Raw genomic sequence first — 25,327 nt, 5'->3', positions numbered from 1 at the left:
TTTGGTCTTGGGATAGTTGCTGTGTGATTTCTGTAGCATTTGAAAAATGGTTAAGCTTGTCAGTTTTATATGGTCTTCATTTGTGCTTGCGTACTTGAAAATTTTCTTCATTGGCTCTTATATATATATATTTTTTCTTTTTTTTCCTTTTCATTCAGGATGATTTGCCAAAGCCTGGTCAGCCTGGTCAAGCGCCACGCCCAGCCATCGGAGTTCCAGTTCGCCCATGAAGTCTATTCCATTCTTAATCTGCTATTATGGTTTTAGATACCTACAAGCACTTGAATTTTGTGTAGGAAGTTTCAATGTTTCCCGCTTATTCTTTTTCAAAGTCTTAAGAATTATTGTTAAAATTTTGGGATTTTTAATTTCAATGACAATTATAAAATTTTGTAGTGGTAGGAATTCATTTCAGTATATTGAGAAGGTATTTCACACTTGTTCCATTAAGTTTGATAGGCTCTAGTTGTTAACCCTTTTAAGGTTATCAAGTCAAGCTTACTGTCACACCAAGGTTAAGGTGAAATTAGGAATCTTCATCTTAAGGGACCTTTGGAATTAACATGTTTTCAAGTTGGAAAAATTAGCTGCAAAATAAGTTAATTATAAACATTTATACATATTTAATGAGTTTCTTAATTTTATGTTAGCTAATTTAGGAGTTTTAATATTTGAGTTTCAACTTGACTCTCAATATTATATGACTCATTATGATGAACTTCATAACTCATGAAATTTTTAATTTACCATTTAATAAATAAATGTTATTTCAGTTGGAATTCAAAAGAAATTAAGATACTAAATAGGTAAAATGTTGTTGATTCTTACTTGGAGTTAAATTATTTGTTTGAAATTCGTCAGATACGGTATATGTTGTTTATAATTTTATGGCAGATAACATTTTGTATAATCTTTACTCTAGAGTGAAAATTGAATGACTTGTCATTTATAAATGTAATGACATATCAAATAATGTTTAAGGATCTTGTATGATGTATTATTTATATTTTTGAACGTGAACCCTCTTCAAATCTTTTTTCTCTAATAGCCTCTAAAATGAGTAGTCTTGACTCTTGAATTTTTTGAATTTTAATGTTAATAATTTAGGCAGACTTGTTTCACTTTGTTTACTATTAAGTCAATTTTTTTTTAACTAGAATTGGAATATTGAGAGAGACTACGAGAGGGAAAAAAAAAAGACTAGGAAAGAATCCTAAGTCTATATTTTCAGCTATGATGTGTATTGATTTATTTAAACAAAATGACTTTAAATTTAATTATGTTATATTAGTTAATCGGTGATAATTGCGTCAAAGTATACCTTGTATGAAACTATATTAAAATCAATTCATGATTTTTTACTGAAACTCAGGAATCGGTTTCTTCCAAGTCAATATAATTAAAATCATTTTAATCCACCCTTTTCATAATTCATTGCGGCCTTCGTTCCGTTCAAAATCTTGCAGTTGGCCTAAAAAAAAAATATTTGTATCCCTTGGGTGCATATGGGCAGTCAACTCCTGTCTACGGAGACGCAGTTACATCGCTAAATTCTGATTGCTTCCGGAAAAGCTAGGCATGGCTTCTGCTGCCAGTCTTGTCCATACCAACATCACTTAGCCTATGTTTTTTGGCAGCCCTGAAGTTCCTTGGCAATCCTGATGCATACTACCATGGGACAATTTGTCTTGATTGCATTGGAAGCAATGTGTGACCTACTTGCTACGTATCCCTCCTGCAATAGTCACTAGGCATGGTCATACAAGGAAATGCAGAATGGAGCTGTGGACATCGTTTCTTTATGCCCAGTTGAGGGAAGAATAGCTGCCTTATTTTACAGCTTTCCCAAGATATCAATCCTTCATATGACACAAAGGCTTGGTATGTAATAAACACTTTAAAGAGTCTACTGCAAGAATACCTTTTGCATGGCGCTCATCATGGTCTCTAAGGAAGGAGAATTAATCTTTGCACGGCTTGCCATCTAATGAAGTTAGAAAAATCACCAGCTACATGGAATTTCAACACAACAATGCAGAATAAATGACAGAAGAATAGGATTGTCATTTAACAAACCGAAGAAATTAACGTAAGTCAAGGACCTCTTCCAGTTTGATGTATCCAAATGGCAATCTGGGGTCACTTCCATCTATCATCCGTGATAAAATTTTTCCCAGATCAGTTCATGTGCCATTACCAACCCATCCCACTTCTCAGCTGAATTTAATTTCTGTGATGTGTGTAACATCATGAAGAGGGCCCGTCCATAGGGGCTTATGGCACCACCAGTGAGCCAGAGCCCTGGAAGAACCAACAGAATTAGAACGTCCTCCAGCTATAAATTGAACTGAGTTTGGTGCATTGTTCAATCCATTTTATTTAGTGATTAGGGTTCTAGTTTGTTGTGGTATATGTAAATTCTTTTGTTGTCATCTTTATCATGAGATGGCTTTTATCTATTTATTTATGTTATGATAATTTTTAGAGATTATTTGATTGAATTATTTTCTTTGATCTTTATTTCACAAGATATATATTTGAGAACTGCTCCTGTGTGTGTATATATACACACAAAAAATTTTAGAATTTTTTAATTTTACATATATTCAAAAGAATTGTGATATCTTTTGCATTTATACTAAAATATAATTGATGTAAAAAATTATAAAATTTACAACATCTACTTTATCATTTTTTTCTAAGTACTAATTAATATTTTTTTCCCAACTTGTAATCTAAATTTTTCACCAAAACAATTAATATAATGCCATGCAATGCAACACCAAACATAAAATAAATAAAAATTAATATAGTACAGTATAATATCAAATATTATATAACATTAATATAATATAATGTTAACATAATACAGTCAAAAGCAACTTATCAAACGTTAAATAATACAATGTAATATAATATGTCAAACTCACCTTTAATATAATACAATGTGATAAACGCACGGTGATGACACCCATTGATATAAACACAAGCTCATGTTTAGCAAATAAAAAGCTACAGGGCCATCATATTAAAAGTCCAAACTAATGCGGCAATTGCCGCATTAGCTACCCGACTCACAGTCGGGTTTAACTTAATGCAGCAATTGCTGCTTGTTTTGTTTTTTTTTTTTTTCTCTCTCTCTCCCTTTTTTGCTTTTGCAACTATCGCTGGAGTCTTGCTTTTTGAGTTTTGCGTTTTGACTTTTACTTTATAATAATAATAATAATTATTATTATTATTAAATATAACTTTTAATTTAATATTATTTTTATATTATAATTATTAATATAAATTAATAAACATGTAATTTATTATTCAATATTATTATATTATATTTTTTTTACATTATAATTTATTAATAAATTTATAATTTATTATAACTAATAATAAATAGTTAAATTTGAATAATATTAATTTAAAATTAATAATAATATAAAATATTAATACAATATAAGTATATTAATATACTATAATATAATATAATATTTAATTTAAATTAATCAAAAAAATTATTACAGTACAGTGTAGAACCAAACATGCATAATATTATTATAATACAGTCTTAATGCAATACAGCATAATACAATACACTAATATTAAAATAATGCAATAAAACATAATACAATACATGTCCCAAACGCACCCTAAATTGTTGAAAAGTACAACTTATTTTTGCCTTAACAAGTACACAAGCTAATTTTAACCATATAAAGAAGCAGAAAGGCGTGGACTAAGAATCACTTCAAGTGGTGTAGCTTTAGCAATGGCTAGGCCCATTGCCTCTCCCATGTCAACCGGTTCATCTGATGGGGTTGTGAAATCAAACGCATGCACTAATGAAGCAAGCGTTAGTTGCACAACTTGGAGGCCTAATGACACTGCAGGACACATTCGTCTTCCACTGCCAAATGGTATCAATTCAAAATTTTGCCCCCTAACATCAATATCCTTATACCTCGTAAGAAATCTTTCTGGCTGAAACTGACATGGCTCCTCCCATACACTTGGGTCGCGTTGAATCTTCCAAGCGTTAACAAACAGTTGGGTGCCTGCGGGGACATGGTAACTGTAGTGAATCAGCAAGCCTATAACCAAACTAAACTGACCACTGCCCTAGGATGCTTGTGATTTAGTCAATGCAAGTTGCACACCCCCAAGATTTATTCAGACGAATTCACCCAAGAACAACAAAGCACAATAGCAATGAACACAAACAAGAAACTGAAACAAGAACCAAGAAAAGAACCACAGACACCAAGATTAACGTGGTTCAGCTGAGCATGGAATGCTCAGCTTACATCCACGGGAGAAGCCTCAAGATGAGCTTTATTGATATTACAATGGAGATTGTTACAGAGCCTTACAACAGACGTTACAGAGAACAGATTAACACTTTCTCTCTTTGCAAACCCTCTCTGCAAGACTCATGAAGATCGTCATGAATCACCTCAGAAACTCAGCCTTTATACTCTGTTCTAAGTAGCCAGCTTGATTTCCAGAATAAACAGCTCGATGCCACGTGGTTTAACAACCTTAACGAACTCTGATAACCTTCGTCACATGCTTCCTCACGTGGTTACTTAAACTGATATGCAAAACGCGCTCAAGTCCTGTCGTTTTGATCAATTCGTTTTCTGTTGCTAACCAGCTGATAAGCACGTGAGTTTAATGAAGCTTTACAGCTCCAAAACGTGGTCGTTTCTGGAACCAAACTTGATTCATTCATCTCACAATTCTCCACCTTGAATCAAAGTTTATCCTCACTCTAAATCCTTCTCCAACCCTTTTGCATATTGTTGAGTGTTAGAAAATGCATATTTATAAAGGAGAAAACCGTCATTTTACATTTTAAGTCTTACTAACAACCCTTACTGTTATATATTTAACCTTCTTGTGATTTAATTACATGTGTTTTATTTTAATTAAGTATTTTATGTATTTTAGGGGCATTATAGTCATTTCACAATAAAGGAGAGATCAGACGGCAAAACGGACATCACTTTTGAACTCAGGACGGTCGAAAACCTTAGGAGGAGCATAAAAGGAAAAATGGCACTATTCACATGTACGGTACTATTCACGTGTACGGTACTGTATACGTTACTGTTCACGACACTGTTCACATAAACGGATGATGACGTGGCATTGACCGATGATGTGGCATTGACTGATGAGGTGTCACGATCCTGTTGGACTAAAATTCTTATGCACTGTTGATGGTGACGTGGCAGCATATCAGTGGACGAAAAATCTCGCGTACAGTGCATGCATCACACAGGATTATTTTCAACCAAACCGCGTTACTGTTCATCCGGGTCAAACCGCGTTACTGTTCAAAGTCGGGTCAAACCGTGTTACTGTTCATCCGCGTGGTCAAACCGTGGACTGTTGACTGATGACGTGGCGCAATCCTGAGCGTCCAAACTGTTTTTAATCCGATGGCCATGATTTACTCCATGTATCTATAAAAAGGGGGCCTCCCCCCCCTAATTTGATATCTCTGAATCCATTTTTGGGATCCATTTTCTGTAATTCCCTCTCCATCTTGTATTTTCTTTGTATTTTAATAAATTCCCATTTTGCCCCTAGTTCAATTATGAGTGGCTAATTTTCTTTCAAGCTTGGGTTGAAGGTGAAGTCTCAACATGTGTCATGGGCTTAATTTGGTAAATTTATTTTCTCTTCCCCTCTAGTTTTTGTGGATGTTTTGACTTCTCGTCGACAAATAATACTAATCTTGTCTAGTACCGCCTTGGTTTCACCGGCCCTCTGGTACAAGGTTATTATTATTTGGCACGATAAGCGCTTAGCACCATATTGATTAGAGCGTGGTTCATGAGGTGTGGATTCCCCCCTCATGATTTAATTGGTATTAATAAGGAATATTTAGCCCATGATGCATGTTGATACGGATCCAGATACCCAAGTACGTCAATTTAATAGATTTTCTCTTCAATTTATTCTCTCAATTGCAATTCCAATTTTAGAATTTATTCTCGCCATTTTAATTTAATTATTAGCATATTCCAAATCATTTCCACCATAAATCCAACTACCCATTTACAAAATTAATTCTACATATAATTAAAATCCACCTCCTCGTGGGATCGACACTCGTCACCATTAGTCTATACTACAATAGATTCGTGCGCTTGCGAGTACATTAAAATTTGCACAACAAGTTTTTGGCGCCGTTGCCGGGGAGGTAAGTAATTTTAATTCATAGAATTAATTTTTGTGAACAATTTCTTTTAATTATTTTCTTGTAATTTTTTTTATTAAAAAAAAAAGAAAAAAAAATTGAATCTGCATTTAAAGGTTAGTATTTTTTTTTCTTTTTCTCTTCTGTAAAATTCTGTAATTTAATTTTTAATTTATTTTTCTTTGTAATTTTTTTTTGTTTATCTTATTAATTTATTTTTAGTTAATTTATTTCACATATTTGTTTTTGTGTATTTTTATAGTAAGGTTGTAATAGCGCAATAAGGTTAGTATCGTAATTTCTCCCTCTTCTTTATTTTTATTTGTTTTGTTCCCATCTTTATTTTCTTTTTATTTGTTTTGCATGCATGGTCGTAGGTCATTATTACCTAATCTTGAACCTATAGACCTTGAATTAGAAAAAACACTTCGCACACAAAAGCACATTAAAAATAAATTTGAAATGGATTTGCAACCACAAGAGAGGCCATTTAAGGACTACTTCAGTCCTTTAGCTAATTTGAGCACATCATGCATAAGATACCCTAATGTAGCTGCTAGGAGCTTTGAACTAAAACCTAGTGTGCTAAATTGTCTCCCCACATTTTATGGCCTAGAAAATGAGGATCCATATAATCACTGAACGATTTTCATGCCATTTGTCAAACTTTTAAATATGAAAATTTTTCAGACGATGATGTTAAACTTAGACTATTCCCATTTTCTTTAAAGGATAGAGCTCGTTCATGGTTAAATAATTTACCTGCCAATAGCATTTCATCATGGGAACAAATGGTTACAAAATTTTTAAATAAATATTTCCCAGTGCATAAAACCAACGCTATTCGCAGGGAAATCTCGGAGTTTACCCAGAGAGAGGACGAGCAGTTTTTTGAAACATGGGAGCGATTCAATGGGCTACTCTTGAAGTGTCCACATCATGGGTACGAGAAATGGCACCAATGCCAATACTTTTTGGAGGGATTATTGCCGAATGTGCAAGAATGGCTAATGGCAACAAGTGGAGGAGAGCTAATGTCAAAAAGTGTGTCAGAAATTTGGGAATTCTTCCAGCGACAAGCGGACAATTCCCAACAACGGAGTCGATCACTCAGGAATACTAGAAGGATTAAAGGAGTGAATGAGGTTCACATTGGCGAGTCAACTTCAGGAATCAAAGAAGTCAAGGAGATGGTTGAAGGTCTTGCTCGACAAATAGCATCATTATCGACTGCTAAATCAACAGAACCACATGACCATGACTCATACTCAGATCAAGCCAATGCCATAGGTGTAATGAGAAAGCCATCAAATTACAACCCATACTCCAACACATATAACCCTGGATGGAGAGATCACCCCAATTTTTCATGGTCTCAAGGATTCCAACAGAATGGACCAGCAGCTCCAGCTCCACCAATGCAACAAATTTCTCAAACTTCTCAAGCCTCTCAGCCACCATTTAGACCATACAATCAGAACCAGAATTACTCTCAGCCCAGACCATGGGAGGATTCATTCCAGAATCTTAAGAATCTTACTCACTCCACGATTGAGCAACAGAACCGCACCATTGATGGACTACGAAATGAGTTGAGAGCAGGCTTCAACTCACAAGCTCAATCAGTTTCAAGCCTTGAGAAGATGGTGGGACAACTTGCTTCTTCAGTTCAGACCTTGGCAATGACCGTTGAGAAAGGTAAGTTTCCAAGTCAACCAGTGCCTAACCCTAAAGGAGTGCATGAAGCAAGTACCAGTTCACCACAGCAGCATGGAGAAGTCAAAGCAGTAATGACCTTGCGAAAAGGAAAAGAAGTCGACAACAAAGTGGAGATGCCGGTGACAAAAGAAAATCAAATTGTACCTGTGAATGTTGAGGACTCACCACCGGAGGAGAGAGAAGAAGCCAACCCACGAGAATACGTTCCCAAAGCTCCATTTCCTCAGAGGTTAGCGAAAGGAAAAAAGGGAAAATCTACAGGTGAGATTCTCGAAATCTTCAAACAGGTAAGTGTTAACATCCCTTTACTTGATGCTATAAACCAAGTTCCATCTTATGCCAAGTTTCTTAAAGATTTGTGTACTAAAAAGAGAAACATGCATGTTCAAAAGAAGGCATTTTTAACAGAAAACGTTAGTTCTATACTCCAACATAAAATTCCTTTAAAATGCAAAGACCCAGGCTCCCCCACTATCTCATGTAGTATAGGGAACCACACAATTGAGAATGCTTTGTTGGATTTAGGAGCTAGTGTAAATCTTTTGCCTTACTCTGTATTCGTGAAACTTGGACTGGGAGAATTACACCCAACTCCAGTGGTGTTACAGCTTGCAGATCGGTCCACGAAAATACCTCGTGGTATTGTGGAGGACGTGCTTATCCAGGTAGACAAGTTTTATTTTCCTGTTGATTTCATTGTAATTGACACTCAACCAATACAGGATTCAAGGAAGCACATCCCCATTATTCTAGGCCGACCTTTCTTGGCAACTGCGGATGCTCACATTCAATGTAGGACCGGAAATATGCAATTGTCCTTCGGCAACATGACTATGGAGTTGAACATCTTCAACATTGCCAAACAACCTCACAGTGCAGATGATGGAATTGTTGATGTGGATTTAATCGAAGCATTAGTTGATGACACTTTTCTTTCAAACCTTAGTGATGATCATTTACAAACATGTTTAACTCACTTTGGTTTTGATTTTGATATTGACAGATCGGTTGATGAGGTCAACGCCCTGCTTGACTCAGCACCATCTATGGATACTAATAAATGGAAGTCAAGAGTTGAGCAACTAGCACCATCAGAGAAGCAACTCATTCCATCATCAGAATCACCACCGAAACTCGAGCTCAAACCATTGCCCAACACTATGGAATATGCGTTTTTGGGAGAAGAAAGTACTCTGCCGGTAATCATCTCATCATCCCTAAATGATGAACAAAAAGGTAAGTTGTTGGATGTTTTAAAAGAGCACAAAAGAGCATTAGGATGGACCATAGCAGACATCAAAGGTATAAATCCAGTAGACTGCATGCATTACATTCACCTTGATGAAAATGCTAAATCTACTAGGGAAATGCAACGTCGGTTAAATCCTAATATGAAAGAAGTGGTTAGAACTGAAGTCCTTAAGCTATTAGATGCAGGTATCATTTACCCAATTTCTGATAGTTCATGGGTCAGTCCTGTACAAGTTGTCCCTAAAAAGTCAGGAGTCACAGTAGTTACCAATGCTGATAATGAATTGATACTCACTAGAGTGACTACAGGATGGCGTGTATGCATTGATTATAGAAAATTGAATTCTGTCACACGTAAAGACCATTTTCCTTTACCATTTATTGATCAAATGCTTGATAGATTAGCAGGCCATGAATTTTACTGCTTTCTAGATGGTTACTCAGGATATAATCAGATTCCCATAGCACCAAAAGATCAAGAGAAAACTACTTTCACTTGCCCTTTTGGCACATTTGCATATAGGAGAATGCCATTTGGATTATGTAATGCACCTGCTACATTTCAACGATGCATGTTGAGCATTTTTTCTGATATGGTTGAACGATTCCTTGAAGTCTTTATGGATGATTTTTCTGTCTTTGGTGACTCGTTTGATCAATGTTTACATCATCTAACACTAGTTCTGCAGAGATGTATCGAGAAGAACTTGATCTTAAATTGGGAGAAATGCCATTTTATGGTAAAACAAGGTATTGTTCTCGGTCACATCATTTCGAGCAAAGGTATTGAGGTTGACAAAGCCAAGGTGGATCTCATTTCTAATCTTCCTCCACCTAAAACAATCAGAGAAGTAAGATCTTTCCTTGGGCATGCTGGTTTTTATAGACGTTTCATTAAAGATTTTAGCAAAGTTTCTAGACCCTTATGCAATTTACTTGCTAAGGATGCACCTTTTGTCTTTAATGATTCATGTCTTGTGGCATTTGAAAAATTAAAGCATTTGTTGACATCATCACCCATCATTCAGGCCCCAAACTGGAACTTACCATTTGAGCTAATGTGTGATGCATCTGATTATGCAGTAGGAGCAGTATTAGGACAAAGAGTTGATCGAATTCCCCATGTTATTTACTATGCTAGTATGACATTGAATGATGCACAGTTGAACTATTCAACTACTGAAAAAGAAATGCTAGCAGTAGTGTTTGCATTGGAAAAATTTCGATCATATCTCATTGGTTGTAAAATAATTATATTTACAGATCATGCTGCTCTTAAATATCTTCTCACAAAGAAAGATGCAAAAGCCAGACTAATTCGTTGGGTGTTACTTTTGCAGGAATTTGACTTGGAATTCAAAGATAAAAAAGGGACAGAGAATGTTGTGGCGGACCACCTCTCTCGTCTCCATTTTGACACAATTACAGAATCATTACCATTGAATGAGTCATTTCCAGATGAACAATTAATGAATGTGGAAGTATTACCTTGGTATGCTGATATAGTTAATTATCTTGTTACAGGTAAACTTCCAGAGCATTGGACCAAGCAAGATAAGGCTAAATTCTTTGCAGAAATAAAGAATTTCTTTTGGGATGACCCATATTTGTTCAAGTATTGTGCAGACCAAATTGTTAGACGATGTGTCCCTGAAAATGAAATTCAGAATATTCTTTCATTCTGCCATGAACAAGCGTGTGGAGGCCATTTCAGTGCTAAGAAAACAGCTACAAAAGTTTTACAATGTGGTTTCTATTGGCCAACTATATTTCGAGATGCTTACACTTTCTGTTCTTCATGTGATAGGTGTCAACGAATGGGGAGCATTACACGAAGAAACATGATGCCACTAAATCCAATTTTAGTGGTTGAGATTTTTGACGTATGGGGTATCGACTTCATGGGACCCTTTCCCCCTTCTTTTGGCCATCAATACATATTGGTTGGTGTTGACTACGTCTCGAAATGGGTAGAAGCAATTCCATGTAGGACCAATGATCACAAAGTGGTGATAGGATTTTTGAAAAGCAACATTGTTTCACGCTTTGGATTCCCTCGAGCGATAATCAGTGATGGTGGTGCCCACTTTTGTAACAAAGCATTCAAGGCTCTTTTGACAAAGTATTCAATCACACACAAAGTGGCGACCCTGTATCATCCGCAAACCAGTGGCCAAGTTGAGATCTCCAATCGAGAAATAAAGCACATATTAGAAAAAACGGTGAGGCCAGACAGAAAAGATTGGTCATTAAGACTTGATGATGCATTATGGGCATATAGAACGGCTTTCAAGACCCCGATTGGGATGTCACCCTACAGGCTAGTGTATGGAAAAGCTTGCCACCTACCTGTGGAACTCGAGCATCGTGCGTATTGGGCCATCAAGAAATTCAATTTTGACATGCAGCAAGCCAGCTCAGAAAGAAGATTACAGCTGGCAGAACTTGAAGAAATTCGCAATGACGCGTACGAAAATGCCAAGATTTACAAGCAACGAATGAAAGTCTTCCATGACAAGCAAATTATGAGAAAATCTTTCACCCTAGGTCAGAAAGTGCTTTTATTCAATTCTCGCTTGCACCTATTCCCAGGTAAGTTACGCTCTCGATGGTCTGGCCCATTTATTGTTCATACTGTTTTTCCACATGGGGCAATTGAAATTAAAGACCCAAAGAACGGTGTCACGTTTAAAGTTAATGGTCAAAGATTAAAGCCATATCTAGAGTACCAACCACATGAAGAAGACACCGAAATAAATTTGAGTGACCCACCAAATTTGAATTGATTTTTTTTTCTTTTCGTTGATTTGATTTTTCTTTCTTTCTTTTTATTATTATTCTTTTGCTAATTGAAATTGTTTTTGCATAAGTGTGTTTATTTTACCATTAAGTTTTCTCTTATCATTTTTAATCATGAGTCTCATACTTAGACCGTTCCTCCTGAACATTCTTAAACCACTTCAACGTGTCAAAACTCATCTCAAAAGACAGATTCAATTTTGTAAAACACATCGCATTTGGGCTCTACAACCACCAGAGTTAGTAGCCTATGTTGAGGGTTTAGAACACCAACTCAGAGACATTGAGAGAAGTGTTTACGACATCCAGTTGGAGCTTGAGGTAAATTCAATAAGAGGACGATTTTAATTTTCTTTGTGTGTTTTAATTTGTTTTTCTATTTGTGTGCTTTAGTTTGTTACCCCGGTGAAATGGCGGATAACGGTACTCCGTGACAATCAAGTCGGTTACTTCAGTTTCCCATAATAACTGATATTCTGAGGCGAAGGTATGGACAGAAACGAGATTCTAGCGAAGCTTCACAAGCGATTCCCTTCACTTCCTCAGAATGCCCTCCTTACGATCTATAAAGCTCGGTCCGAACGCATGCGATTACTCATGAGGAATAACATACCTGCTGACATCCGTTGGTTAATCGAGGCTAAAGTACGATCGGCAGGTGAGTTACCTCCAAAATTTATTGCATACATGCCTGGTTGTGGTAAAGGAAATTATGCAAGAAAACGACGAGCTCGAAGAATTTCTGTTGCTTGTCATAAGTGTGCCAGAATGAGTTGCAATAAAAACCCATGTTCTTTAGGAATGGTGTCTGATAACAGGGAAGATAAGATTCAATTCATTAGGGATGGCTTGAATAAGGAGTCATTGGATGATATCCTTTTGTCTCTTGAAACGCATCCCAGTGGATATGTGCAAGGAGCGATTCTCCAGTTATGGCCGTTATTCCAGAAAGAGCATGCACGATATAGTCTCGGGAATCTGACTATAAACGACCCTGTTTGCCAGTTTATAAGAAAACTGGATAGGAAGCCTATCCTCGACCCATAGAGGGCGTTCAAGCCGTTTCTGGACGTAAAACCAGAGGAAGATGTGAGCCACAGTCGCAACTACCTGTAAATATCCTTTTACTTTATTGTTATTTTATTTCACTATTGTCTTATTGTTTGCATTATTGTCTTTAATAATTTTATTACTGTTTGCTTTTTCCTTTTTACTGTTTTCTTTTTGACTTGCGAGCCACGTGCTTTACGCGTTATTTGACACTGACATATTACCTCATACACAACCATGACCCACTATCACCAAGACTCTTAAATGTGATTTCTTTTTTGTCAAGCACTCACAAATTGTTTTCGAGAAGTATCACAATGGCAGCTACTTCCAATAGACAATTCAAGAACATTTGTGTGCTTTCTGGATTTACCTATGGCAAACATAAAGAGTTCGTTGAGGCAGCCATAGATCTTGGTCGAAGCATAGCAGCGAGAAAATTACACTTGGTGTATGGAGGAGGTAATCGAGGGTTATCAAAAATGGTCTCAGAAGCAGCTTTTATCAGAGGAAGTCAAGTGTTAGGCATCATCCCAAGAGTCTTAAAACCATTGGGCAGTTCGTCTGACTCATCAACTGGAGAAGAGTTAGTCGTCTCAGGTATGCAAGAAAGAATAACTGAAATGCTTAATCATGCTGATGCTTTTATTTTCCTTCCAGGAGATCTTGCAACACTAGAGGCACTTATCACGCTAGCATCTTGGGCCCATCTGCACATCCACCAAAAACCCATCGGTTTGTTAAATGTCAATAACTTTTATGATGGCTTTATCGCATTTCTTAACCATGCAATAAAAAACTATTTCATTCCCGCTAATGTGAAAAAACTCTTTATTTGTGCTCACACTGCTAATGAGCTACTTGATCTGTTACAAGCGTATAAACCGGAGCTAGACCCCTGGACCTTTGTGTTGGAGCGCCCAAATAATGATGGTAACAGTAGCAGCAGTAAGAAGTACAAATTAGATTTAACTCTCCGCCTGTAAATATTTTCTTCTGTGTTGCACCACCCAGGTGATGTCTTCTAAACTCTACTTCTTTCATTTCAAACATCGAGGACAATGTTTCGTTCTGGTTGGGGGGAGGGAATAGTCGACAATTATGAAATTTTGGTTAAGTTTTTACTAATTTTTTGTTGTAGAAACTAACTGTTGCTAACTTTTTGAGTTGAAGATGGCTGAATATGGAGTGTAGTGACTCTAGAAACGCATCTTCATAGTTTAAAAAAAAAATTAAAAAAAAAAAACTTAAAAAAAAAAATTAAGACATTTTCTTTTTTCTTTATTATGTGTTTATGTTTATTTTTCTTCTTTTTAATTTATCCTCTATAAAAATGCATTTTCCAACTTTTGAGTCGAAGATGGCTGAATATGGAGTGTAGTTCCTCTAGAAACGCATCTTCTTTAAAAAAAATAATAAAAAAATCATTTTCTTTTCTATCATTTTAAATGTAACTTTTCTAAATTAATTTTTCTACATCATTTTCACATTTCTGCATGCATATTTTTTTCTTTTTTATGTTTAGAATAGGTTGGGGGGTAGAATGTTTTTTTTAAAAAAAAATTTTTTTTTGATTTGTTTTAACATTGGGTGACATGATTAATTTAAATTTTAGTATTTGTATTATCTTTGGTCTTAAGTGATGTTACATTATGTTTGCTACTCTACATGTTGATGTTGGAGACATATATGAGTTGCTTGAAGGAATGAACATGTCATAATAAGTACCAAGTGAGTTTTTGAGCCTATCATTTTTCTTGGAGAGTAACCCTTTTGCCCATTCTTTATACAGCTTAACAGTTTATTATTGTATACACGATCTCTAAATTTCTTTTGAGTTAACCCTTAATAAAAAAAAAAAAAGTGTGTTGCTACATTTGGAGGCCCATCTAACTAGTAGATATGGAAGGTTATTCAGAGCCATAAAAGACGATGGAAAGGCCATCTTTGATCCGTTTGAGCCTTTCTAGCCATCCATTTTATTAAATATCCATAGTTAACCCTTTTGAGCCTTTAAAAAAAAAAAACATTTTCTTTGTCAACTTATCATCTTGACCCACTCCGATTTGGAGTATTACCCGATGTCTTATAAGTTCCATCACCTATTTATGTTTGAGAAAATGTAAATAATTATTTTGTTCAGTGAAGTTATGCCAAATAAAAGCAAAAAAAAAAAAAAACAAAAACAAAAAAACAAAAACAAAAACAAAAACAAAAGTTGTTGTTTCAAAAGAATAAAAATAGGTGAAATCCACCTTGCAACTTCCAAAAAAAAAAAAAAAATTCTCTGCATTTTTCTCAAACATACACTTTGTTTTCCTTATTTCCCTTCTTTGTTAACCATGTCCCTAGCCTACGTTACGTCCTAATAAAAGTCCTTCTTGATTTTAGGGAACTATAGTCCGAAGTAGAAGATAGTTATATGGGCTAAAAAGATGTAGTGATGCATAATTAAAAAAAAAAAAGATAAATAAAGTGGGTTGACTAACATTTTATTTGACTTGAGATCGTATTATTTCTAAGCTGAGGGCATATTTATTTCATCTTGGTGAGAGCATGTGATATCACTTCTTTATTATTTTCTCTCTCAATTACCATTCATTGGAGTGACTATTTTTATTGGGATTAATTTATTTGTGAGAGTGTCACTACTTCCAGTGAGATTTTGGGGTTTGACATGTCATTCTTGAGAGTAGCTAAAACAAAGTCTACTGGGCTAATTCATGTGGATGGTTGATGTGGGTGTGATGTTGCTTTAGACTGGAGATAATGCTTATACTTTTATTTGATTGCTATCATTAATCTGATGGAATAAATACGAGTGTTTCTATTAAAAAAATATATATATTTTGAATTTGAATTTTATTTTCGCTTTATTTGCTAGGGACTAGCAATAAGCTGGTTGGGGGGTGTGTTGAGTGTTAGAAAATGCATATTTATAAAGGAGAAAACCGTCATTTTACATTTTAAGTCTTACTAACAACCCTTACTGTTATATATTTAACCTTCTTGTGATTTAATTACATGTGTTTTATTTTAATTAAGTATTTTATGTATTTTAGGGGCATTATAGTCATTTCACAATAAAGGAGAGATCAGACGGCAAAACGGACATCACTTTTGAACTCAGGACGGTCGAAAACCTTAGGAGGAGCATAAAAGGAAAAATGGCACTATTCACATGTACGGTACTATTCACGTGTACGGTACTGTATACGTTACTGTTCACGACACTGTTCACATAAACGGATGATGACGTGGCATTGACCGATGATGTGGCATTGACTGATGAGGTGTCACGATCCTGTTGGACTAAAATTCTTATGCACTGTTGATGGTGACGTGGCAGCATATCAGTGGACGAAAAATCTCGCGTACGGTGCATGCATCACACAGGATTATTTTCAACCAAACCGCGTTACTGTTCAAAGTCGGGTCAAACCGTGTTACTGTTCATCCGCGTGGTCAAACCGTGGACTGTTGACTGATGACGTGGCGCAATCCTGAGCGTCCAAACTGTTTTTAATCCGATGGCCATGATTTACTCCATGTATCTATAAAAAGGGGGCCTCCCCCCCCTAATTTGATATCTCTGAATCCATTTTTGGGATCCATTTTCTGTAATTCCCTCTCCATCTTGTATTTTCTTTGTATTTTAATAAATTCCCATTTTGCCCCTAGTTCAATTATGAGTGGCTAATTTTCTTTCAAGCTTGGGTTGAAGGTGAAGTCTCAACATGTGTCACGGGCTTAATTTGGTAAATTTATTTTCTCTTCCCCTCTAGTTTTTGTGGATGTTTTGACTTCTCGTCGACAAATAATACTAATCTTGTCTAGTACCGCCTTGGTTTCACCGGCCCTCTGGTACAAGGTTATTATTATTTGGCACGATAAGCCCTTAGCACCATATTGATTAGAGCGTGGTTCATGAGGTGTGGATTCCCCCCTCATGATTTAATTGGTATTACTAAGGAATATTTAGCCCATGATGCATGTTGATACGGATCCAGATACCCAAGTACGTCAATTTAATAGATTTTCTCTTCAATTTATTCTCTCAATTGCAATTCCAATTTTAGAATTTATTCTCGCCATTTTAATTTAATTATTAGTATATTCCAAATCATTTCCACCATAAATCCAACTACCCATTTACAAAATTAATTCTACATATAATTAAAATCCACCTCCTCGTGGGATCGACACTCGTCACCATTAGTCTATACTACAATAGATTCGTGCGCTTGCGAGTACATTAAAATTTGCACAACACATATTACTGACTGCACAAGCCAGCTAGGTCCAGGCAAGCTCTGAACTTAGCCACAGGAATCACCTTTGTAAATGCATCTGCAGGATTCTCATCAATATGAATCTTCACCATTTTCACAGCACCCCTTGACACTTCATTTCTGATAAAATGGAGCTTAATGTCTATATGCTTTGTCTTTTCATGGTGTGCAGGGTTTTTACTCAAGTGTATGGCACTTGAGCTGTCACAATAGACTGATACTGACTTCTAATGTAATCCCAGCTCTGTCACCAACCCCTTGAGCCAAAGTTCTTCTTTTACAGCTTCTGTAGCAGCTGTATACTCAGCTTCAGTAGTTGAAAGAGCTACTACACTTTGTAGTGTTGCCTTCCAATTTACAGCACAACCATTTAACATGAACAAGTATCCTGTAAGAGACCTTCTCCTATCTAAATCCCCTGCATAATCTGAGTCAACATACCCCTTCAGAACCTCATTACTTGCTCCTGTTTTGCCATACATCAGACCCCAATTTACAGTGCCATTGAGATACCTGAGTATCCATTTTACTGCCTTCCAATGGTCTTCCCCAGGTTGTGCCATGTATCTGCTGACTACACTGACAGCATGAGATGTGTCTGGTCTAGTTAAGACCATTGCATACATAAGGCAGCCTACTGCATTTGCATAGGGTACACTTGCCATATCTTGCTTTTCAGCTTCTGTTTGAGGGCACTGTAAATTGCTTAACCTGAAATGTGAAGCCAATGGTAGTTGCACAGGTTTAGCCTTGCTCATGTCAAATGTTTCTAACACCTTTCTCAAGTATTTTTCTTGTGATAGAAACATGATCCCTTTACTTCTATTTCTTCTGATCTCCATTCCTAGAATCTTCCTTGCATACCCCAAATCATTCATTTCGAATTCTGAATTCAGCAGCACCTTGAGCTTATCAATTTCTTCTCTATCTTTGCAAGCAACCAACATGTCATCTACATATAGAAGGAGGTATATGTACAAACCATCCTTGATTGTCTTGTAGTAAACACAACAGTCATAGCTGCATTTGATAAACTCATGTAGTTGCATGAATTCATCAAATCTGAGGTACCACTGTCTGGGAGACTGCTTAAGCCCATAGAGTGACTTCTTTAGCTGACACACATGGTCTTCCTTCCCTGGGATCTCATACCCTTCAGGCTGGGACATCAGTATTTCTTCCTCAAGCCTTCCATGCAGAAATGCTGTCTTGACATCGAGTTGATCAAGCTCCATGTCTTGCACAGCTGTTATGGCTAATATAACTCTAATTGAGGCATGTCTGACCACTGGAGAAAACACTTCTTTAAAATCTATCCCCTCCTTTTGTGTATAACCCTTGGCCACAAGTCTGGCCTTGAATCTCCTTGGTTCAGATCCATTTGTGCCTTCCTTGATTTTGAAAATCCATTTGCAGCCAACCACTCTCCTATTTCCAGGCTTCTTAACCAGCTCCCATGTGTTGTTTTTATAGAGGGAGGCCATTTCATCATCCATAGCTCTCTGCCATTCTTCTTTGAACAGGCTCTGGGTTGCTTCCTTAAAATTCTTTGGTTCCTCATCATCTATATCTTTTGCAGCTGCAAGAGCAAAACCTATTAAATCTGCATAGCCATATCTTCTTGTTGGTTTAATCTGCCTTTTTTGTCTATCTCTGGTGAGCTGGTATTCTCTGATTTGCTCCTGAGAACTTGACTGATCTTGAGGTGCCTGTGTGTCATCAGTGATTTCAGGAACATCATCTGATTCTGCAGCTTCAGTTGTGTTTCTGAAAGTAGATGGCTCCACCTCAAACTCTAACTTCTCTGTTAGTCTTGAATTTTCAGTTTCCAGATCAGGTTCATGATTCATCTTCATCAAACTGCCCGCATTGAACACCACATCCCTGCTTACTATACATTTTGGTAGATTAAGGTCAGTGCACTAAACTTTAAACCCTTTGACTCCTTCTGGATAGCCTATGAAAATGCCTCTCAAGGCTCTAGCAGCTAGCTTACCTTGACTGACATGAACATAAGCTGGGCAGCCAAAAGCTTTAAGAATCCCATAGTCAGCAGTTTTCCCTGACCACGTTTCGAAAGGTGTTTTGAAATTGATTCCAGTAGAGGGGCTCAGGTTGACAAGGTAACAAGCTGTGAGTAAGATTTCTGCCCACAATATTTTTGGGAGTTTGGACTGAATCAGCATACATCTTACCCTCTCCATAAGGGTCCTGTTCATCCTCTCAGCTAACCCATTCTGTTGTGGGGTCATCCTTACTGTCCTGTGTCTTGCTATACCCTCATTTGCACAAAAGTTGTCAAATGGCTGGTTGCAGAATTCAAGACCATTATCAGTCCTCAGTTTTGTCAATCTTTTTCCAGTTTGGTTTTCTACCATCTGTTTCCATTCTTTAAACTTCTCAAAAGTCTGATCCTTGTTTTTTAACACATATACCCAGACTTTCCTAGAGAAATCATCTATGATGGATAAAAAATACCTATTCCCTCCCAGAGATACACATTGTGCAGGCCCCCACAAGTCTGAGTGTGCATAATCCAGCCTCTCATTTGATTTCTGACTAGACCTTTTGAAGCTTCCCCTTGAAGACTTCCCTAGAACACAATCTTCACAAAACTCCAGATTTCCAATCTTGTCAGAACCAAACAACCCTTGTTTTGCTAGCTCTTTTAACCTTCTCTCACTCATGTGCCCCAACCTTATATGCCATAGCCTGGTTTTATCTTCAGTATGCTTAATGGATACATCAGCTACTCCAGATATCACCTCACCATCTAAGATGTAAACCCCATTCTTCCTAGTCCCTTTCATGACTAGGTTTGAACCATTCAGAACACTCAATTCACCAGATTCAAGCTTAATTCTACACCCTATTTGGTCCAACACTCCAAGAGAAATTAGATTTCTTTTCAAGTCTGGTACATGCCTGACTTGCCTAAGTACTCTTATAGAACCATCATGTAGTTTAAGACTTACATTCCCAATTCCAATGATTTTACAAATAGAGTTATTACCCATCATCACTCTACCTCCATCAAATGCTTGATATTCATTAAAGTAATTTCTAAAAGGGCACATGTGAAAGGTACATCCAGAGTCCAGAACCCATTTACCTTTTTGGCTGTTTTCTGTTGCCACACATACACCAGCAGACTCATATCCTTCCTCTTCTACTACAGCAGCATCTCCACTTTGATTTCTTGAATCTTTTGTCTTTGATTTCTTTTCTGGGCAATCCTTCTTAAAATGGCCTTCTTTGTGACACTGAAAGCATTTTAGATCTCTTTCTTTGTTCTTGGATTTGCCTTTCTTCTTCTTCTTGTTAGTCTTCACATTTGCTGTCAGTCCTTCACTTCCACTATTCTCCAAATGTCCTTGCTTAGTTTGAAGTTCCCTAGTATTCAGGGCAGATTTTACTTCATCAAGTGTTAGGGTTTGTCTTCCATACATCAGGGCATCAACCAAGTTTTCATAGGACTTTGGTAATGAACTGATAAGCAAGAGAGCCTTCCCTTCATCATCCAAAGCTGCATCAATGGTTTCCAGGGTATCACATACCTTGTTAAACTCATCAATGTGTTCTTCCAGTGAAGCTCCTTCCACCATTTTCAGTGTAAACATCCTCTTCTTGATGTAGAGTCTATTTGCAAGAGACTTGGTCATATAAAGACTTCCCAGTTTGCTCCATAATCCAGCCACTGTCTTTTCTTTGGCCACTTCTCTAATGACAGAATCACCAAGACTCAGGATTATTGTACTCCTGGCCTTTTTATGAATTTCAGCAAATTCCTCTGGAGTCTTTGATGAAGAAACCCCTTTACCTTCCTTCATTTCAGGCTCAAATGCATCTCCCAAACCCTGAGTGATCAGCAAGGCTTCCATTTTAATCTTCCACATATTGAAATCATTCTTGCCTGTGAATTTTTCTATATCGACCTTAGAAGACACCATACTTGGACTTGATCACAGAACACCACAGCTTTGATACCAATTGTAGTGAATCAGCAAGCCTATAACCAAACTAAACTGACCACTGCCCTAGGATGCTTGTGATTTAGTCAATGCAAGTTGCACACCCCCAAGATTTATTCAGACGAATTCACCCAAGAACAACAAAGCACAATAGCAATGAACACAAACAAGAAACTGAAACAAGAACCAAGAAAAGAACCACAGACACCAAGATTAACGTGGTTCAGCTGAGCATGGAATGCTCAGCTTACATCCACGGGAGAAGCCTCAAGATGAGCTTTATTGATATTACAATGGAGATTGTTACAGAGCCTTACAACAGACGTTACAGAGAACAGATTAACACTTTCTCTCTTTGCAAACCCTCTCTGCAAGACTCATGAAGATCGTCATGAATCACCTCAGAAACTCAGCCTTTATACTCTGTTCTAGGTAGCCAGCTTGATTTCCAGAATAAACAGCTCGATGCCACGTGGTTTAACAACCTTAACGAACTCTGATAACCTTCGTCACATGCTTCCTCACGTGGTTACTTAAACTGATATGCAAAACGCGCTCAAGTCCTGTCGTTTTGATCAATTCGTTTTCTGTTGCTAACCAGCTGAGAAGCACGTGAGTTTAATGAAGCTTTACAGCTCCAAAACGTGGTCGTTTCTGGAACCAAACTTGATTCATTCATCTCACAGTAACCATTGACGACGCATTCTTCTATAGACTCGTGAGGTAGTAAAAGTGGTCCAGCAGGGTATAAACGCATTGTTTCCTTGATAATGGCCTGCAAGTAAACCAAATTTCTCGTGTCTAATTCATTCACTGGCCTTTCAGTGCCAACCTAAATGTCTATTTCATCTCGTGCCTTCTTCAGAACCTCGGGATTGTTGAGAAGTAAAGCAATAGCCCATGTCAATGTAACTACTGTGGTCTCTGCAGCCGCTACGATTAGAGTCTGCAAATTAAAAGCAGTAAGAAATCTGTGACATTCATATTACAATACAAACACAAACACACCACAAGCATTTCATGAGGATATATTATACCAAGCAGATTGCTTTAATGACAGTGTCAGCTTCGCAATCGGGAAGCTGCTCTGCATTATCATCAAGTAGGGACAACAACACATATATGAAATCCTCGTCGCCCTTAACTTCACCAGAAACTCTTTTCATCTTGTGCTCATCCACCCATTCTTGCAAAATGATGTCAAAATATTTAGCTGTCTTGCTCATTAATCTCTCATATCCACCGATATCTAACCGTCTCAGAAAGGGCAACGCATCGGACACCACGAACTGACCAGACAAGGCAGCGATCTTTGTTATTTGCTGTTGCCAATCATTAGCCTCTTCTGATTGTGAAGTGTGACGTTTTCCGGCAATTATTCTCAAAATAATGTCAAGTGCTGTGCCCTCGAGCCAATGGATCATCTCCACCGAAACTACTTTACGTGAACTGCTGCTACTTATGCAATTCTTGTATAACCTCTGGATTGAAGCCTTCACTTCAGATTCACGTACGTGTTTGAGCTTCTCAAGGCGACGATTTGACAGAAGCTCAATTGTCACTATCTTACGTGACTGACGCCAGTAGTTGCCATATGGTGCGAAGCCTATGACCAAAAAGTTGTACCCCATAAGCTCTACGGCCATTGTTTTGGGGCGACCTGCAAAAGCTTTGTCATTTGTGGTAAAACACTCCTTGGCAATTTCCCAGTTGCTCACCACTAAAGCATGTTTCACCCCCAACTTCATAGTGAATATTGTTCCATATTTGTCAGCCAGGTTGCCCAAAACTCTGTGAGCTGGCTCTGGCCCTCGTAAGAGATGTAGGTGGCCTATCAAAGGCCATGCTCCCTCTGCTACCGGTGCTTGTTGAGCTTGCTTATTCTTGAGTGTCCTTTTTTGCCCATTTCTTGAAATCAAGAGGAAAATTGAGAGGAATATCACTAAGGCTGAAATTGCTGCAGCAACAGTTGATTCTGCTGAAAGATTATTCATGGCCATTCCCTTGCAGCTGACTCGGGGACTCTGAATGAAGAGGTTAGTTCAGAGCAATGCCTACACAGTATATAGATAACATTTAAGTGTGCATGACGTACACGTAAGTTCCGCTAGCTGACAAACCTTTGCTAATCCTATGGTCAGTTTTATACATCAGGGACCACAATGGCCAAGTTTTCGACAATGGTATCTTTTTCTGATTCATCAATGGCTTTATACGGCCAATTTGGTGGTTGCCAAACAATTGTGATAAAACATAGATACGACTTCTCTTGTAATTTTAACCATTAAAATGGTTGAAGATTATGTTGGGATATGATATCTTTATGGGAGGACTTGGAAAATTCATTTGCTCTAAATATTAGCCACAGAATATAAAACATGCCTTATTTTAATTATGGACAATTTTATGGGATGACAAAGGTACCGGGACTTGAATATCATGGGTCGGGAAGCGTAAACCAAACTACGGTGTCGGCAACACAAATGAAAAATGATCTTTTGTCCATCAATTATATTGTTTTATCACTTGGGTCCATTTACTTTTTGTCATTACGAAAATTCTATTAAATACCAATTTTTTTGTCACCCTTAGATTTTTATCCCTACCACTATATTACAACAAATAATAATAATAATAATAATAATTGTTTTAATATTTAGAAAAAGTCATTTTGAACATTAAATATTGATATCTTATGAGTATAATAAGTTTTAGAAAAAGATACAAGCAGTTAAAAATAAAAAATTTGAGGGACTTAAATATTATTCCTTTAAATAGAAATCACCGGTTAATGTTTTTAATAAAAATACAATTAAATTTGAGTGATGATATTTAAATTCTTTTTATTTTTTATTCGGCCTATTTCTTAATCACCCCATCATTGAGTTTACAATACTTTTTCTTCCCCAATAAAATTCCCATAATTCTAAATTTTCTCTCATTTTCAGCTCTATTATTTTTCAGGATCAGGCTACGGTGCAACTGTGGTACCATGCCACAGTTGTATCCAGCCGTTGGATGCACTTAGATTAGTAGGATCCACTGACATCCAACGACTGAATGCAACTTTGGCACAGTACCACAGTTACACTACAGGTTTCTCCCATTTTTCAATCACTCAATTTTTTACACTTTTAAAACTCCTTAACCATGCCAGGCTCAAAATCTCGATGTAATATAAATCAAGCAAGTGAGATTCAATCAATTGTGTGAAAGGGTTTGAGTGATTGGAGAGATATCCAAGCAAAAGCCATTATCCAAGTATGAAAATCCAGAATCAATTATTCCAAAAGGGTGTTAACAAGTTCTTGGAATCTCTTATTTGTGTTTCTTAATATAGACGTATGATTAGAGAGATTTGGCTTTGTGACTGAATCTAGATATGAGTTTTTTTTTTTTTTTTTTCAGAAAAAGTATGCAGTCAAAATTATTGAGAGAGTACGAAAGATAAAATATTCAGTTTTTGTTTAATTGCGTCATGATATTCTTCCAAATGAATAATTCAATTTTAACATTCTTTTTTACTCATGCAGCAATGTCAACTTCAGAAGAAATGATGATTGGATTAGGCGTGGTTGTCAAAAATTGGAAAGGGGAGATCATCCCTTGAAGAAAACAGAATGGTTTGCGAAAATGTTTTATCTTTCTGATTTCCAAAAATATTATTATTGAAAAAAGAAGAATTGTTTTTATTTAATATAAATTTGATTTATTATATTTTTTTTTTCTGTGGCAGACCTTCAAGCGTCGGAACGGCAAATGCTGCCCCAAAGTATACACTTTTGTTTTTATTTTTGTATCGCTTTCATTAATTAAAATTCTATCTGTTTTTTTATTATTAGTATTATATGATTCCCTGTTTTTTTTTTTTTTTGTTTATTTTGATAAAAATGAACAACATTGAGAATTTTTCCCTCCCAAATGAGGCAATTGTGTGGCATTACGGGAAAGAAGAATAATTTTTTCAATTCTTCCATATTTTTGTAAACTCGTGTCATGATAAATTTTGCGGATGTATTGGTCAAATCTATAGTTAGACTAGA

At 36.7% G+C, this 25,327-nt stretch overlaps 2 protein-coding genes and 1 non-coding gene across 7 annotated transcripts in view; 1 reads left to right on the top strand and 2 right to left on the bottom strand.

The window, feature by feature from the left end:
* LOC102610929 (40S ribosomal protein S26-3-like) overlaps positions 1-25,327 on the top strand; it is a 35,312-nt gene that overhangs the window by 1,377 nt on the left and 8,608 nt on the right. The window contains exon 5 of one of the 5 annotated variants that reach the window (XM_006486448.4): positions 159-439. The exons of the other annotated variants lie outside the window; for them this stretch is intronic. Within the exon in view, the coding sequence (XP_006486511.2) occupies positions 159-230 (72 nt within the window). The 3' untranslated portion in view covers positions 231-439. Of the gene's footprint in view, positions 1-158; positions 440-25,327 lie in introns of those variants that run through there. 5 annotated transcript variants of the gene reach the window in all.
* Positions 7,045-7,148, bottom strand: LOC127901978 (small nucleolar RNA R71). The gene has a single exon (XR_008054383.1). It is a non-coding gene; the product is annotated as a small nucleolar RNA R71 (small nucleolar RNA).
* On the bottom strand, positions 22,032-23,324 carry LOC127901776 (cytochrome P450 82A3-like). The gene is made up of 2 exons (XM_052439449.1): positions 22,322-23,324; positions 22,032-22,230 (listed from the first exon to the last, which is right to left on the bottom strand). The coding sequence occupies exons 1-2, from the start codon at positions 23,282-23,284 to the stop codon at positions 22,117-22,119; spliced, it is 1,077 nt and encodes a 358-aa protein (XP_052295409.1). The 5' UTR covers positions 23,285-23,324; the 3' UTR covers positions 22,032-22,116.

The sequence above is a fragment of the Citrus sinensis genome, chromosome 4 (genome assembly GCF_022201045.2).
Source record: "Citrus sinensis cultivar Valencia sweet orange chromosome 4, DVS_A1.0, whole genome shotgun sequence".
NCBI classification, from domain to species: domain Eukaryota; kingdom Viridiplantae; phylum Streptophyta; class Magnoliopsida; order Sapindales; family Rutaceae; genus Citrus; species Citrus sinensis.
The sequence above is the reverse complement of the archived record's forward strand: the minus strand, read 5'-3'. Positions and strand labels throughout refer to the sequence as shown.

Bases quoted from the DNA above. Each gene is read 5' to 3' on its own strand.
- LOC127901776 (XM_052439449.1), bottom strand. From the start codon at position 23,284: ATGGCCATGAATAATCTTTCAGCAGAATCAACTGTTGCTGCAGCAATT. The intron at 22,231-22,321 runs GTATAATATATC...TTTAATTTGCAG, and splicing joins TCATTAAAGCAATCTGCTTG to ACTCTAATCGTAGCGGCTGC.